General features: G+C 34.9%; 1 protein-coding gene across 2 annotated transcripts; it reads right to left on the reverse strand.

The window, feature by feature from the left end:
- Positions 1–6,591: 6,591 nt before the first annotated feature.
- On the reverse strand, positions 6,592–16,594 carry LOC575475 (cholesterol 24-hydroxylase). Of its 2 annotated transcripts, XM_030984057.1 has the most exons (13): positions 16,250–16,594; positions 15,409–15,489; positions 14,276–14,357; positions 13,262–13,422; positions 12,543–12,681; positions 12,093–12,206; positions 11,299–11,527; positions 9,614–9,686; positions 9,142–9,226; positions 8,681–8,791; positions 7,898–7,992; positions 7,493–7,565; positions 6,592–7,025 (listed from the first exon to the last, which is right to left on the reverse strand). In XM_030984057.1, exons 1-13 carry the CDS (start codon positions 16,387–16,389, stop codon positions 6,885–6,887), a joined length of 1,524 nt encoding a protein of 507 aa, XP_030839917.1. In that variant the 5' UTR covers positions 16,390–16,594; the 3' UTR covers positions 6,592–6,884. The 2 variants fall into 2 exon arrangements, with proteins under 2 accessions (XP_030839917.1, XP_030839918.1); XM_030984058.1 differs by lacking the exon at positions 14,276–14,357 and having other exon boundaries at positions 16,250–16,363.
- Positions 16,595–18,166: the final 1,572 nt, after the last annotated feature.

Here is an 18,166-nt window from a genome sequence, read left to right on the forward strand (position 1 = left end):
GAGTAATTGTTGCCAGAGTATGTGTTGTCGAGGCGATATGTATTTATATACCAAACCATCAATAAATGAAACCGTATTATTTATTTTTTGTATCGTCGAGATATGAATTTCGCATAATCCGTGAATTAAAAGTTCGGGGGAAAAATCTATTCATGTCTGAGATACAATGAGCTTTACAATCAGAAGACGTCAATTTGAAGTGATAGGTCACACGTTCGTAACGAAAATGACTTACGAGATGTGATGTCTGAGAAGAAGAAGAAAACAAATCGTATTTTAATAGAAACGAGCCCGATGTGTTAATCGTTGTATTCCCATTATCACTATTTTCCCCACTTTTTTAAATGAGAAAATCTCATTCTTTATATCAATACAAAACAGCAATTCAACGGACATTCAAACACATTTACATATGAATGCAAAAGGGAACCCTAATGAATAAACAACGGTGTCAATAAGATGCCCCCTCATTCAATTTAATTATGGACTATAATCAATGAAGAACAGTGAAGCACTCCATACTATGTTTGAGCCGTCCAACATATTTCTGTCTTTGAAATCGATACTTACAATTCCGGTCTCGAACCCGTGCTTTCGTTGACCAATCTCCCACGTCGCCGTCGCTGTCGTGACTGTAGTCATTTTTGTTACTGTTTTTATCGACGTATTCTTGCGACGAACCATCATCCGAGTCTTCTCCCTGGTCTCTGTCGTCATTGTATGTCAATATTTCCTCAAGATTAATGGAATGTTGTATTATCGTCTCAGGCGATTTGGTTCTCCGCAGTGGACTCCAGAGGCCGAGGAGTCCCAGGGTGACTTGGACGACGGGTGGTAAGGGGTAAGTGTCTCTCCAGCGTCTCTTAAGCCGTCTCTCATTTGGTTGGGGATAACATACTGTGTTTAATTCAATGCTTGACCTGTCATATAGATGCTCATCTATCAGAGGAGTAGTTTCACCACGCTGGTTAGACAGAGAGTAATGATTTCCCATGATGGGATTGACCTGGTATTACGTTGAAGGATAAGGGTCGTCTGGATAGCGATTCTAATATCTCAAAGAGTATTATTATTTTCTTCAAAATCGTCTACGTATCTTTATTAAATAACAATAGGTCCAGCATTAACTCGGGAAGGCTAGGTAAAACAATGCCTCAATAGTTACAGTTTTCCACAGCGAATGAAAGTCTCCTCACATGTCACATGAACATGATTAAGAGCAAGTACAATGGAGGAATGGAAATAACGTCGTACTTCTGCTGTAAGAAGTTCTTCACTCTATAATTCCATCCCATAAATCATACCGAGAACCAATCGCATCGATTCTTCCCGCTGATCCTTATGCAAATTCGCACTATTTACAAGGACATCTAGAATTACGGCACGGACACTCAACTGCCTTTAAATATATTGTATTTAAGAGTTATAAATAGCTCTCTAATAAGATAAATATAGCATAGTCATCATTTCTTATTTCCTTTCTGCTAAGTGCTGCAGGTTTCGCATTACGTATGTCCTTATTATTTAAAATCATAAGCGGAGATAAATAATCTTATTTACATTATGTCATTATTATATCCTGCATAAAAATGAATTGGCTCTGATTGATTGAGAGCTTGTCAAGTGACTAGAAATATTTGAACTATTCAATTCAATTTCAATTCAAATTTAAGGTTGCTCTGAAAAAGTACTATTTGGGAGTTTACATTTTTTTCTTCTCCTTCAAATCTGTATTAAATATCTTTCTTTTTTTTAAATTTTTAAATACAAATTGTTATTTTTAACATTTTATTTTGATTAAATTTCAATAATTCTTTTTCTTCAAAAAATTGTTATTTTTTCATTTTTTTAAAATAATTGTTTGATGCGGGATATAAAATAAATAAACTATGCCTTCTTGTCCAGGTACTGGTTAAAACTATGGGCCTCGGTGACTCAAATAGTACTATCGGAGTCACCTCTTGCGCAAAGTTTTAACCAGAACCTCTCAAGACAGTGTATATTCGTATACTATTTTTATGGTAATTACATCGGACAAAGTACACAATGTACGTAACATTGTAATGAATCAAGAATCATAAAAATATCTTTTCATGTCCTTTCCTATTTATCCTAAAAATAGTTTATCACAGCTGTAAGGGTTTCACCGTTATTTTTAGTTTCACGTCACCCTTTAATCCCTAAATCACAGATTTATTTTGCTTTACTCTGTTTTAAAATTGTTTCAACATTTTGTGAGCGAGCGAAGAAGGAAAATTTTCAATGCGGTAAAAAAATAATATTTTGTAATCATCACACTATAGATAAGATATAAAATAATGTATGCGGGCACCTCGGTGCCAAATGTAAATGAATACAAAATTCACAAAGGCCTATTCGGTCACCTCGATACAGGGATATGAGGATATGATTGGGATGTCGTTGCCCAGAATTATCTTCAACGAAAGTGGTAAAAAATAAAATTTCGATATTCTGATCTAAAAGATATGAGATAGTACGGTCACCTCGCTGTCAAGTAGAAGGATATTTGGGCACCCCGTTGCCTAAATACGAATCTGTGAAGGCACTTCGATGCCTAAAATCATCATATTTCTAAATGTTGCGAACGACCGAAACGAGCGGGGAATACAGACTCTTTATTATCAACAGACACTTGAAAATACATACTCTAGCGTTTTTTTTTTTTTTCTCCACGAAATTGATGTGACTCCAAAATTAGTTTTTATAAAGCTTAATTTAAAAAGTTGTAACATATAGGCCTACATATTAATATATATATATATTATTTGTAGGTTATGTATCCGTCTGATGGATATACATATTTGCTTACATCAGAAATAATACAACATTGGTGCAAACCCAAAATACTGATGTAAGAGTCAGTGATTATCCTAAATGATTAAATAACAAAATATACAAAATGCAGTAGATGGGACGGAGCATAATTTTACAAGATTTTGGTATGTTCTGGCTTTATTGCCGAAATTCAAATTATCTTGAACATTCATTTTGGTATTGATTGCATGAATGAAGGAATGATTAAGAATTCTAGCAGGAGGGATGCAAGCTAATTTCACCCTATGCTAAAAATTCCACTGCACTTACCAGAGTGATAATGCTCAACCACATGCGAATGTATAACATGGCATTATGACTGACAATCTTATTCATACAAACCAATTGGATTTTAAAGCAAAACTCCAATTAATATAGACACTGACTTTCATTTCTAGAAAAACTGGCAAGAGACTTCGTATTGTTTATCAAGTTATTCATCCTAATACTTACATGTAGGCGTATATTCATTATAATATTTATCATATATGCATATACATGTATATACAGTTATACACTTAATTTGTGCTTTATATACGTATTTTATTATACATGCATTATCGTTTTATTGATTTTAATACCATTCTATCCCTTCAATTTCGCTCAATTATCCACTCTTCTCCACTTCGCTTCTTTTTACCATCTTACTTTTTGTTAATGTCTCACGCCTCTCACCCTCCTTTTCTCTAGCTATCGCTATACTTCTAAGTATGTCACTTCTTGAAATATCTCTGTTTAAGTAAATGTATACTTCATTATCGTAATGAATAAATCGCACCAGCATATTTACACAAATGTGTATTTTTAATTGTTAAGTTTGATGTGTATATATTTCATTTCTGCTGTATGTAATAATCGATATTAACATTTATATTGTTATTATTCTCAGTAGTAGTTAAATGCGGTGTATTCGATTCCATTCGAGATGAGCGGGAAAAGAGTGGGAGGATGTCTTTTCTCGAATATAATTATATGTAAAATAGTCTGGCGTATAAACGTTTTTATTTAATGATAATAGAAATACAAAATACACATGTACACTATATGATAACAAAATAACAGAAAAAAGAAGTTCTTGAAGCTTTTATGATGCATTTTAAATTTCATGAATTTTCTTTCTTAAAATTAATAAAACGTCCTTGAAATTGTCTTTAGTAATTGGTTGATATTTGTATTTCTTATAATAGTGGTGGAGATTGTTTACGTTGCTACTATCACAGTGATGGCGTGGATGCCAATCCCATAAATGTGTTTGTTTGTATGATTGTTTATTAATGGTGTCGGTGCAGTCAAGGGCGATGATAGTTAAGGGTTGAGATGATTGGCAAAGCCAGGGTTCGGTACAGGGGTTCGGTACTGATAAAGCATACTGAATTGAATTTATTGAATTTGATATACTCACCACTTTCATTAAAACATGCAAAGTCAAAGATAATTGGTTGGTATAGCTTTTATTCGAATATATTGTATTACTGATCGTTAGTGTAAATTAATGAGTTACATAAATCGTATGACAAAATGAATATAAAATAAGATGCCCTATGGTTTCACAATATATACAGTCGATATATGAAGGCCAAGGTGTAAGATTGAGGTGGTTACAGTTTATACATCCCTCTTTTTGGTCGTCATTTGCAGTATATCCCATTTTTTTTATTACATGTACCTTTCCTTTGGACCGATGCACATCCCTAATAAAGAATAGTAGGACCAATGTCCAGACAAATAGGCGAAGCATATCTTAAACATTTCATATAAAATTTGGATAAAAATAACTGTACAATAAACCATATATTTCAATATGTGCATAATAATTATAACAAACGAAACATAATTTACTAACCATGCACATAAGACCCGAAAGTGAACTCTGTATCACTCAATATTTCATATTCACTGAAAAGCATAAAGGATACAAAATACTATATTTATTTTTTATTTACATATATGAATTTAGGTTAGTGAAAAGCTTTTACTTGAGTTAATAAAGATTAAGATCGACACAAGTTTTCACTTGCCTTAAGAACTATTAATCCTGTAACAGATCCGAAATCATGCTCCATACTCTAGGCTCTGTTTGTTAATTTATTAATTTTATTTCAATAAGTTTTACATGACATATCGTCTGGTGAGAGCTGGGAGGGTGTTGGGTCTTTTTAATGAATATGACTTAACGCCCTTCTGTCTCTCAACAGACGATACACGGTACCATCACTCACAACCCGATTCTGAATCTATGTAATGTTTGTGACCTGTGTTTTCTTTTTTTAAATTATATAATTATTGTCAATTTTATTATAAACTTCTCAACTTATCGACACACATACTCTAGATAATTCTTATGTTATTTACAATCATTTGAAATATTTATTTTATAATGTGCAATATTGATGGTAGCACATTGTCTTTCAAACATTTTTGTTTCAGACTCGATAGTTTCTTTGACTTTGTATGAATTATATCTACCACTGTTACCTATCTGTTGGTATTTTTTATTTGTATTTGAAATCCAACCTCAAGTTTTGGTTGCAATACAGAAATAATAAAGGAACGCTTTCCTCGTACCTCATGCTGTCAGGCAATTTTGCCAAAAAAGAATGATGATGAGATACAAACGGACATCACTAATTCTATTAAAAGCAATGTTGCATTTCAGACTTGCCACTTAAACTTCCATTCAACTTCTTGAACACGTGTATTAACAGACTCCCTTTTAAAGGCCTTTTGAATAAGACAATTTAGTTGACAATCCTCAATATCAAATGTTAATTATTTCATAACGGTAATCTTGAAGAATGTAAGATGAATAAAATTATGTATATTTCAAATTTACACTCATCCAGTCTTTAATCACAAATTTTTTAAAAAAACTTTCTAAACCTAAAGGATCTTTACCATGAACTGTCTGTTCTCAGTTTTACGGACTGCTGAAAAGTATGAACATGGTTATCAATAATCTCAGAACAGAATTACGACTATTGTTCATATAAAAAGAACTTAATGATTAATGATATATATACGTGCTGGAGATAAATAACGTACTTTGGTATTTTAATATTATATCGGCACGTTGCTCCTACTGTAAGAATGCTACATTCATCTGGCTATACCGTCTCCAGAATAATACTGACCCGAAAGGAGCATATACAGTGTGAGTCAAAAAAAAAAGTTTACACTTAGAAAAATTGCTAATTATTTTTAAAATCATCTATGAACAGTAAATTATTATACATCTTATGAAAGAGTGTTTTACGCCAAATCATTTGGTATCATTTTTGTGTGGTATGTGCTCACGCTTGAATAAACGCATCGTTTGCGAGAGTGCAAAAATCGACTTGCGCCAAAGTTGCTTATCTGATGTCTAAATAAAACAATTGGGATTTGGGTATCAAATCGGTTTTTTGCAGATGCAAATAACATCCCTAACAAAATTAATCATGCCACACATATCAAATATCGAATATCAAATATCAAAGACCATTTGTGGGCGTGTGTGTGTGCGTGTGTGACTTTGCTTCTGCAAAAAGCAAATTCAATGCATTTCATTTGATACATTCAATTCATTCTCTCACTCCGGTAATCCCAACACAATACATGCTGTGGGCATCATTTTGGCGCAAGTCGATTTTTGCACTCTCTCAAACAATGCCACCTGTTCGTCCAAGCGTGAATACATACCACACAAAAACGATACCAAATGATTTGGCATAAAACACTCTTTCATAAGATTTATAATAATTTACTGTTCATAGATGATTTTTTTTTAATAATTAGCAATTTTCTAGGTGTAAACTTTTTTTTGTCTGGTATATAACCATTATCATAAATTCTTAACAACGAAAGTTCATCCAAAGTATCAAATCAACATACAGCTTTTTGTTGTAGCTCTTTGTTTTGTAACTATAAAACAATAATTGTACATGCATGCGATTCACTGACATCTGTATCCGAAGCCTGGGGTAGGATCTGTATGACAGTTGTGTCATTAAAAACAAACCGGCTCGGTTAACCGCGTCCTTACTTGACGGGGATTTAGGCTCTTTGTGAGCCTAGGCTCTTAGTGTGATGTAGTTCTTGCATCTCCCCATTGGCTTGGATGTTAGTTCGTCCAGGATACCCATGCTCTGCGATTGCTCTAGTCGAAATTCGAATCGTTGGAGAAGCTTAGCTAAAATGACACGAGCCTCGATCTGGGAAGTAGATGGAAATCGGCATAAGATATTTAGACTGAATCCCGGATTTTGTTTTCTTCTTTTGAATGTCAACATATGGATAGAGAAAGTCGTGTACACAGCTAATTCAAATAATGTTGGGTATATGAACTTTACGTAGCTACAATAGTACATTGTAGGTTTGCATGGTCATGATGATCTTGACCCCGACAGTTGTGACTCAATCATTAGGGAAAACGATGGCATATAGCATAATCATCTTAAGCAAATTAAAAGCAATGCCATTTCGGATTATTTCTTTCTTTTGTAAGAAAACTTAAACTTTTGATATCTGACATTATTTTATGACGTGGATCCATTCGTATTCCACATTTTCCGCTCCCTTTCTTTTCCGCGATCTTTCGACAATGTGTTATAACCTCTTTGCTAAAAAGTTTCGTGCCCCCAAATTACCAACTAAGAGCAAAGATAATGGATATACGTACCAGTGCAAACTGTTGGCCAATACAAGATCGTTGCCCCATGGAGAACGGAAAGTAAGCATAGAGATGTCTAGGCCTGGTAGTAATTGGGAAGATGACAATAATTGGCGTTTAATACAGGTATCAACGACATCTTTAATTATTCTACGATAAACAGGAAGATATAAACAGCCGATCAAAGTTGTATAATTTACGTTTTAAACAGGCTTATTTCTCAGTGCTAATACATTTTCTGGAATATTTACCAGTGTGTAGTAATGATAAACAATAGTTTATAATTAACGTGAGCATGTATGCATGAAAAAAATACTTTTACTCAAATTATTGTTAGGCTTTGAAGTACATATAGGAAGGAGAGAATTCTTAGACAGCATAGGCTTCCGTAGTATACAACAAATTATGACTTACAATGATCCGTCCTCGGAAGGCTTGAAACGATCAGGATTGAAGAGCAGAGGGTCATCAAAGTATTCCTCCATTCTAGACATGACGTAAGACATTACCTGGAGGTAGACAAAATTATACAAAGTATATTAGTACCTCTAGGCTAACACTTTTATGGTCCCGCTCACTGAATTAAAGTTTCTGTGAGAACTGTCTATGCGAGAGTGTTTGAATACCCCAGCCACACCGCCCGTGTCTCGTCCATTGGGGCTAATGTAATGCTTTTTTTTTCTTTTCGGTTTGCTTTTAGTCTGGTGTCGGTTTCGTTAGTGTGACTTGGGTAGGTCTTAAAGGACAATGGCACACGATTGTCAAAGTGACAATGTCAAAAAAAAATAAGTGGATATACTGTTAATGCGGAATAAGTTTTTCACACATAACTTCGGTTCGAACTGTTACTACATTTTTTTCTTCTTAATATATTCATAACAATATAATAAAATTAAAAATTTGTGATAATCATAGATATAAGAAAAGGTGCAGTCTATCATGTTTAAATAAATTGCATCAACGTGAGAGAAACGGTTTAATGAAAGTCTGATAAATGACGAAGAAGTCAGAAAGTTGTGAAGATGTGATCATTTAAACACAAATTGGCAAATGAATGATTTACCTTGCGAATACCTTTCCAATTGTTGTTCTTTCAAAAAGAAATAACAATAAATGTACTTTTCCCCTGAATGAAATAAACCTGAGCCCTAAAGAGAAAGAGAAAAGAAATCATAGAAATCGGTTGGAGATACGTACGGTCACAGTGGCCTTGGCTGGTATTGTGATGCCGTTATATTTGACAGGGTGAGCAGTAAGACGGGTTGTACCTCCGACCGGTGAATACAATCTCAACGTTTCCTTCAAAACCTGACAAATTCAGAAAAAATACATTTAAATACTTAATGACACTTAAAGAGCAACAAACGTGTTAACGACAACAAGTTTCTTTCCTTTGTCTAAAAATTATTTTGATATACCTTTATTAAACCAAAGCACGAACTAAAGTGATGATTATACTACAAACGTGATGATATTACTACAAAATCAGAAAAAATACTTAAAGATACTTAAAGATACTTAAAGATACTTAAAGAGCAACAAACGTGTTAACGACAACAAGTTTCTTTCCTTTGTCTAAAAATTATTTTGATATACCTTAGGTGTCCGGATACGCAATATCAAATATCACAATTTTGGCTTAAATATTTAATTCTTACCCTCATCATGTATTCCAGCTTGGCCAGATCTTCATACTGAATTGTGTGTTTTTGTCCCAGTACTTCATCAACTTCAGCTTGAAGCCTAAAAAAAGATCATTATAAAAGATATAAGGTTAAAGATCATACAAACCTGAAAAACGGAATATGATGTTTTATTTCATTGTAATTACAGTTATGTGCAGCCAAATATCAACATAATTATAATCTTGTAAAAATACCGAAGACGTTAAATCCAGTATTTAAAGTCTTTCGGGACACCATTCCATTAACAATAAACCTTTATGATTTCAGACATCTGCTCATGTTTACGCGTGACATAACGAATGTAGTGTTTCAAATACAATTCTTTTATGGAAATTTTTTTAAACATTGATTGTTGCTTACTCATGACTGCAATGGCGCACTTTATGGAGTTGCTTTGATATATTTACTTTGTAGCGACTGACTGAAGCCGCTCATAAATAATTACTTTTTAGCGACATCGGGGTGACGACCAAGTTGTAGAATTGTGAAGGCCAAAAGATTGCTCGTTGTTTCTTGACCTGAAATACAAAAAGGATGAAGCAATACCTAAATTATAAAACAATTATACCTATTTGAATTACACCAACACATTTTATGGGCAGCAGAATAATCAAATTGTAGGTTTGTATATAAGTAAATAATGAAATTCACGTCAGCTTGATCCCTAATGGCAGAGGTATATAAAACATAAAGTCATTTGGATCATGAATTCTAACGCCTTTGTATGATCCAGCGTCAAAAGTAAAGATTAGTAGGCCTACTTGCATGCTACCAAAGTAATAACGAAGTAACGTAGTAGGTCTAAATATTCTTGCTCCCATGGCAGCAAGCAAAGGATAGATAGTAAAGGACGTATTGTGAGAGTTGATTATGAGGAACTTTGATGACATCCATGACAAATCTATGAAAGACTTACTAGGGAATATAGATGATTACCAAAAGTAATCTAAGTCAGTAATTCTAAACAAATCTTTCCGCATTGTTACGTCAGATACAAGAATATAAATGGCTTTACATGGCTTCGATGCTTCGAATGTGAAGAAGTCTTCTCTAGTCTCCACCGTCGCCTACAAACACACTCTGACTGATCCCAATTAGAAAACAAGTCACATCAATTGGATCATGACATTAGAGGTCCGTCCCAAGACGTGGTCATATTAAGATTTGTTTGATGCGAATTATCTATAACAAGGGTATATTCACAGTGTGAGTCAAAAAAAAGTTTACACCTAGAAAATTGCTAATTATTTAAAAAAATCATCTAAAAACAGTTTATTATTATACATCTTATGAAAGAGTGTTTCATCCCAAATCATTTGGTATCATTTTCGTGTGGTTTGTGTTCACGCTTGGATGAACAGGAGGCATTGTTTGCGAGAGTACAAATAATGACTTGCGCCAAAGTTGCTAATGTGATGTTTAAATAAAACAATTGGGATATGGGTATTAAATCGGTTTTTGCAGATCCAAATAACATCCCTAACAAAATTTGTCATGCCACACATATCAAATATCGAATATCAAATATGAACGAACATTTGTGCGCGTGTGTGTGTGCGTGTGTAACTTTGCTGCTGCAAGAAGCATATGCAATGCATTTCATTTGATACATTCAAGTCATTCTCTCAATCCACTAATCCCAACATAATACTAATACATGCTGTAGGCATCACTTTGACGCAAGTCGATTTTTGCACTCTCGCAATCAATGCCTCCTGTTCATCCAAGCGTGAACACATACCACACAAAAATGGTACCAAATGATTTGGGATAAAACACTCTTTCATAAGATAATTTACTGTTCATAGATAATTCTTTAAATGATTAGTAATTTTCTAGGTGTACACTTTTTTTTGACTCACACGGTAGTGACGTCATTAAAACATCGTTATTTTCCGGCGAATCTCTTGTATATCCCAGCTGCTATGGAGGTGGTTGTATTTGTATTTTTATAAATCACCCGATATGTAGTTGACCTAAAACTCGTACGATGACCATCTGTTAGCTTACCAGTTTCTAGTGAAACATTAGTTGACATATTTGTGATTTTCTTTGAATTTCACCTTTAAAACCAGGAACCACTAAAGATAAAACCAGGAACTGATATCCGTAGGCAGTGGACTTACGTACCTGCTATGAAAAGGGTAACGAATTCATCCAACATATTTTCCATTCCGAAGTCCTTATCGCCCTCTAGATCGTTGGCTATATCGAGGATGAGGTTGAGAAGATCACTTGGAACATGATCTGCTCTCTTACGAGCCCGGATCCGTTCCTTGATCTGATCTCGTCCGGTTTCTCGGATGAGGTGAATGGCCTTGCGTGTGGACCTTCGCATGGAAATACACCGTGGATCCATCTATTATTTAAAGATCATAGATAAGTGTGTGAAGAATCACGTGGCTTATGAAAGTCCACAGAAGAGGATGAAAACTTGCCTCCTATATATTCTAAGGTTGGTAGAACCCACAGAACATGTTATAGATAAAATATTTCAGATGTGGACGATACCATCAATCTTTTGCTAGTCACATCATGAACGGATGATCAATAGATGACGATACCTCGTCTTCTGGTAGGACAGATTCATGGGGACCTACACGTACCTGTGAGACGTAAGGGGTCGATATTTAAAACATAGGTGGTTAGACTTCTGTAGCTCTTTTTGTCCTTACAGAAAAGGTCATTGTGTTAAGTTATCTCAATGTCATTATTAGGACGATTTGCATAATACCTTGTGATCAATTAGGATTCTCTGTGAACTTTGTAAATATTTTAAATGGGGTTGCTGGGGCACCCCGTGAGATGGTTCGTTGATAATCCTTTGAAGTGGAGAAATACCAAAATGTAATAAAAACACAATAGCATATACTGATGAATAGCTCCTATGATCCTGAAAGAAGTAGAAAGTTAAGTGTACTCACAGTAGACCATGGCCTCTCGTGTAAGCTCTGTAATCCTTGGAGTGCCGCGGTGATGGCAGCGGGAAATGGACAGTCTGGATCTCCTATAGCATTAGTATCCATGCTGAAAGCGATCTGTAAAGGAAACAAAATGCCCTTCTCCTTGAAGCCATGTTGTTGGTGTTTGTTTTTTGTTTTGTTTGAACATCAAATGCTTATCCAGGGGGAGGATAAGCTACAACACGAAAACTTGATTGTTGGCAAGAATTGGTTAATTTCAAGCTCTTAATTGTATTCCACAATCTTGTTTTTCACTTTAAATTATTTGCTGTACGGAAAAAAATATTTCTTTGTATATATAGTGCGTCAGTAATATTTCTATCCATATGATCCATTTCACTTTCCCAACTGAAGAAAGTCCTTCTTCCCCATCCCCAAGCATGGACTCACTCTATATTTTTTTTTATATACCTTTGCAATGACGTCCAGTGTTACTTTGTTGAGTTCGTCTAACATGGGGACTTCTATTTTACCATCGGCTTTCTCCTTGAGCTTCTGACAAAGAGCTTCTGATCCAGAGTTGTATTCCTCCATGAGGCTGATTAGATACCTAGGAATATTTTAATCAGGTCCAAATTGATTATGTTCTCGAGTTAATTATTAATATGTAAAGTCGATATGTATCGTAACAGTATGAGTCTGCAAAATGATATAATAATCATGGCATCATTATGTATTGCTGACAAGATTTCGTCATTTATGACAGCATAACCATGCAGGTGCGGTTCTAACAATTTTTTTAGGGGGGCTTTGGGGAGCTTTTTGGTGCCTTGCTTTAACTTATAATTTATAAGCAAGATTTATTGGGGGAGCAAAGAGTCTCCAAGCATTGAGGTTCAAGCCCCTTTTGAGCAGAACCCCATCGTGTCAAATCAAACGAATGAAAAACGTAGTTAAATGATAACAAAATCACTAAAAACCTATCATTTGAGGGGACGAAAATGAGTAGTTTGTGCAACTTAGAATAATGGCAATGAAATCATCCTTTCAGACAGGACGCAAAACAGCGGTGTTTTTTCTTGATGACGTTAAGTGTAGATGCCATTCATTTAAACGGATAAAAATATAGCCGCGGCTATTTTTGCGGCGGTTTCCCGCGCCATATCTGAACAATCCTTTATAGTTCTTACTTTCGTCTGAATGCAGGATTCATGATGGCTCTCCTGTGAAACCACTTCTCATGATCGACCTCAGAGACGAGCCCGTGGCCCATAAATCGTTCACCGTACAGCTTTTGAAAGCCATGGTATATTTCTTGTGGTTTTATATGGCGACTGTTTAGAAGCAGCTCCTGCAAATGATAGTATTTTTTTAAAGTAATGTACGTATCATTGTAATTCGTAGTATAAATAAAGATGAAAGCGTGACAGCCTAGGAAAAAAAAGAATTTTGCTCTTTGTGTACGAGGTTAGATTTCGATGATTTAATACGTATGAGTGTCTATTTGTTCTGTAATTTGTCACTAACAGAAAATTGTCAAAATTATGACGAGATGAGTCTTCTTATCAGTTTCCTAACTTCCAAACGTTATATTAACCCACTGACTACTAAGTTCTGATATTTTAACAGGTTGCATACAGGGACTGCTTGGTTTCAAAAGGCAATAGGGAATTATAGATTTGCGTGGACTGATTCGTGTGACGTCCATTCAAGGCAGTGCATTAAAAGGACGTCGATCGTAGCAATCCACGTTGTCGTTGTGCACATCTAAAAGTCCCTAATGTGTTAAAAGAACGACTGATCATGATCAATCGTCCATGTATCATTTCAGTTGTAATAGGCAAACTTCGAGCATAAAGATGAATTGCCCAGATAATGATTTCCCTGTACTCTTATCGTAACTGATGTCGTGACATCATCATAGTATGTGGCGTGGCGTTAAATTAGCCATTGAGGAGACACTGAAACGGAAGTACAAGGCCATATGTGGTGGGGAGGGGAGCATTGTTAGAGGGGTCATTTAATATTTTCTCTTGACGTCGTTTTAACCCTTTCCTTTTCCGTGTTTCTCTCTCTTCCCTCCTTTTTCTTCTTTTTTCGTCATTCGATTGGGGCGCATCAACTTCCGGCTTCACCACTAAATAGCCACACAACGTACGTATTATGTTAGTAAAAATAGCATAAGACGTCAAATGGAAATTCACCTTAACAATTTCAGGTGCTGATGCGAAGAAATGTGCTTTCCAGAAGACCCTCACATAATACACCGGTCCAAGATCCTTTGTCCTGAGAAATTATTGTTATTAAGTATTTGATTTCTTCATTCTTCTATTCAGTTTAATCAAGTGGTGTATATTTCATTTTCATAGCATAGTTCCTTAAAAAAGGAGGGGATGAAATAATTCCAAAAGAAAAAAGAAATCCCACAAACGAAAGAGCAATTATCGAAAGCTGGTTTGAGGCCTGCAGCTTTTATATTAGATAATTTGTATTTCATGAAGGAATTTTTTCCGACGCCATTTACAAATTCACGTAATCCAGCAACTAAAAAAAAAAATCCGATATGAATTTAATTTAATTTAATTCTGTACACAATAGATTTTCTGTTCGATTTAACATTACGGTAGTCATGGAGACAATTAATAAACGGAACATTGCGATGGTAATAAAGTGTAGAGTGTTTATAATAGTAATTCTTTATAGATATTGAATTGAATTGAATTTAATTGAATTTATTTATTCACGATAAAACTCACATCAGCATAAAAAGACTGCTTTTCAGCAAGTACGTGTAAAAAGCATAAAAGAGATCATAAATAAATACATAGGAAAAACTACTTAAAGATGACATACTTGCACATAATACAAAATTAAATAACAAGCTATTGCATCCAATAAAATAACAACCATAAAGATATATGATTTAAAAAGTTTCATATGAGTAAATTATGAATAACAAAATTAAGTAATAGTTAACATATTAAATGAAGAAAAAAAAACAGACAGATATGTGTCATTACAAGTGTCATTTTAATCGTTAGGCATAGGAGAAGAGTAGAATGGGATAGGATGAGAAAAGAACAAAGAAAGAGAGAATGTGAGGAAAGAGAGATAGAAGAAGAGGGTGAAAAGGAATATTATCATCATAGTCCTGACAAATCTCCGTGTTCTTTTACGGGGGGGGGGGGGTCTTCTTGTACAGGTTTCGTAGATTTCCGCGATAATAATCATAATAATGTTGTGTATTACGTGAGACCTTTTTTCCCTCCTAAAAATAAATGTAGCCTATACAGTCTTAGATACACGCACTATAATGAAACAGTTTCATTGCACTTACATCAAATACAGGATGTTTGCCAAGGGCATTCCAATCTTTTCTCTCCATGCACCAAATTTCTTTATATCTCCTAGAAAGAAACTATAATTATAAATAGGATGAGAAAGACAAACAAAATGGTAAAGCCACGAACAGGGGACTTGCAGCAACTGCCTATCGTTTCTTTCTGTCTATGTTGTTCCTGGCAAATTGATAGTTAAAAAGCGGATTTTGAACTTTACATCGTCTCATGTATGTTGGAAAATACAGCTTGGGAGAATTACAACTGAATGTAATTTCGGAACGCAGATGGGTATCAAGTGGATTTTGACGAATGTAGCCGAAATTTCACACACGCACACTTATATATTTATATATAATCCCATATGTATGCCTTTATAAGCCTGCATCCATATCTCTAAACTACAAACCAAAATTGTCATTGAAAATAGGATTGCATGCATGGCTTTTTGAAAAGAACGAGATAATATGCAGGTTGAACCCAATCTCTATGTAATCGTTATTATTATGATTACTGTATAAAACTATCATAAGGTCCCAAACTGACAATATTATATCGTACATGTACACACGATACATCGTATGTATCATATGGGTGTCGATCCTTACGTACTACCTATTGTTCAGGGGGGATGAATGAATAGATCATCCCCCTGAACAATAGGTATCAATTACAGATCGACACCCATGCATAGTATGTATATATTTATCGTAACATCGAACGAAAGAGAAATCTGTTTACACCGTTACACGTATCATATGCCAATAACGCTAATTGACAGCCATGACAGCAAAATAACAGGTATAAACAGTATAATCAATGTAAACATAATATACGTACCTTTTATGTTTTGGAGTGGGTACATCCTTAAACACGTATTCAGTACGGAGAATGGCTGCAGATAATACAACAATGGCCAGTCCTAATATAACGCAGATTAGAAGGGCGACATACCCCAACACAGTCAAGATCATAGCCATGGTTTCAATGATATATACATGCAGCCGATGCTCACTCTAGATAAAATATGGATACAGCTAGGATATATAATATATAGGCTCATTCACGTGAAAACGTACGAGAATTTAAATTTACTGCAACTAAAATCTAACGACCGAATCATCCATGCCAGATCTACACACATACAATACTTTATCATAATAGTTCGCTGATGCAAATACAGTGCTATATTGCGAGTTACTGCTGTGCTATTGTTTACATTTGCGAGTTACTGCTGTGCTATTGTTTACATTTGTCGCTGGTCATAGTCTAGCGTCCAGTCCTTCGAATAATTATGCTCTTTGAACCACGTATCTCCATACAATGTTCTCTCGTTTGCTTCATTCACTGTTATCATAATGAGGTACAATATATTTCACATCCCCATGATGACAGAAAAACTAGCATTCGAAAAAACATCACGTTACAGCCGTTGGTTATTGACTGCTAATGATAACGTATGGTGAAAAAACGCATGAAAAGTAGCCTATAACTTCACGGGTTCGAGCAAACTAGGGTTACTGTAGCAGATTAGACTTTGACCCCAGTTCGGGACACGATTCGTGTCCACTGCTAGTCCATTTTAATATATTTTTTATGTTATCAATCATCCTGTCCGCCCTAACAGATCCTAGCCCTATTTCCAATATCTGTAAAATCCATATAAATATGTTGTGAATGGGTGTTGCACAGCACAGTATGAATGGTGTCTGATCAGAAATGTGTGCAGGTAATGGGGGACACCAGGTCCAAGATTTATTATTATTATTATTATTATTTATTTATTGGAATATAATGATCGACCAGCAGCACAAGGCTGAAAGGGTCACTTTACAAAGGTACAGTGATGTAAATTATATACATGTACAATATAGTATTACGAAACATAGTAAATCAATCTGTAGCATTATGACAATACAGCATAATTATATTGCGTTCTTTTATGTACATTACGTGAAAGGATACTAGCAGAAGGTATATGGCTCATGAAAGTGAGAGTGATCAAGCGAATGGGGTAGAGAGAGAGGATGGGAGAAAAGGGGATGTAAAAAGAGAGAAAGGAAGAGAGAGAGAGAGAGAGAGCAGGGAATGGAATGATCATAATTAAATAAATATTATTATTCCTAATTACATGTAATACATTAATGCAAATTAAGAAAGTCAGATTTCGGAGAGACAACAAAAATCATCATACAAGTACATGCTACAAGAGAGAAAAGGGAAGGTTAAAAGAAAAAGAGGAGAGACGTTTGAAGAGAGAGAAAGAGGGAGAGAGAGAGATGGAGGTCGTTTGTTGTGAATGTCGAGTATGCCGAGGACAGTCAATGACCCGATGCTGGTTGGTTAATTGTCCATGTACAGAAATATTTTGGGCCACATTATTTTAAAATCATTTCAAAATTACAATAAGTTCATTGGCTGCATATATCTCTTCCAAAAAGTGTTTGAACTAACCAAAACAATTCCAATGTCATTAGAATTGTATTTAAAATGTCTTGATTTGTAACTATGTCCCTTATTACCTGCACATGTAGGTAGTGAGAGACCTTTGGTGCTTTCGTCATTAATCATTGTTATCTTATTAATCAGTTACATCATGCCCACAACTTTGTTACCAAATAAAGAGAAGAAGTTACTGAAGAGAATACAAAACGTTCTGTATGTGTAACATTTTTCATGTTTATGTAAATTATGTAAATGTGCTTAAGGGTCTCCAATTCCCTGCACCTACCCTATTCGTGTATTTATAACAAACTC

This window comes from Strongylocentrotus purpuratus, unplaced genomic scaffold, assembly GCF_000002235.5.
Source record: "Strongylocentrotus purpuratus isolate Spur 01 unplaced genomic scaffold, Spur_5.0 spur5_scaffold_14, whole genome shotgun sequence".
Lineage (NCBI taxonomy): Eukaryota > Metazoa > Echinodermata > Echinoidea > Camarodonta > Strongylocentrotidae > Strongylocentrotus > Strongylocentrotus purpuratus.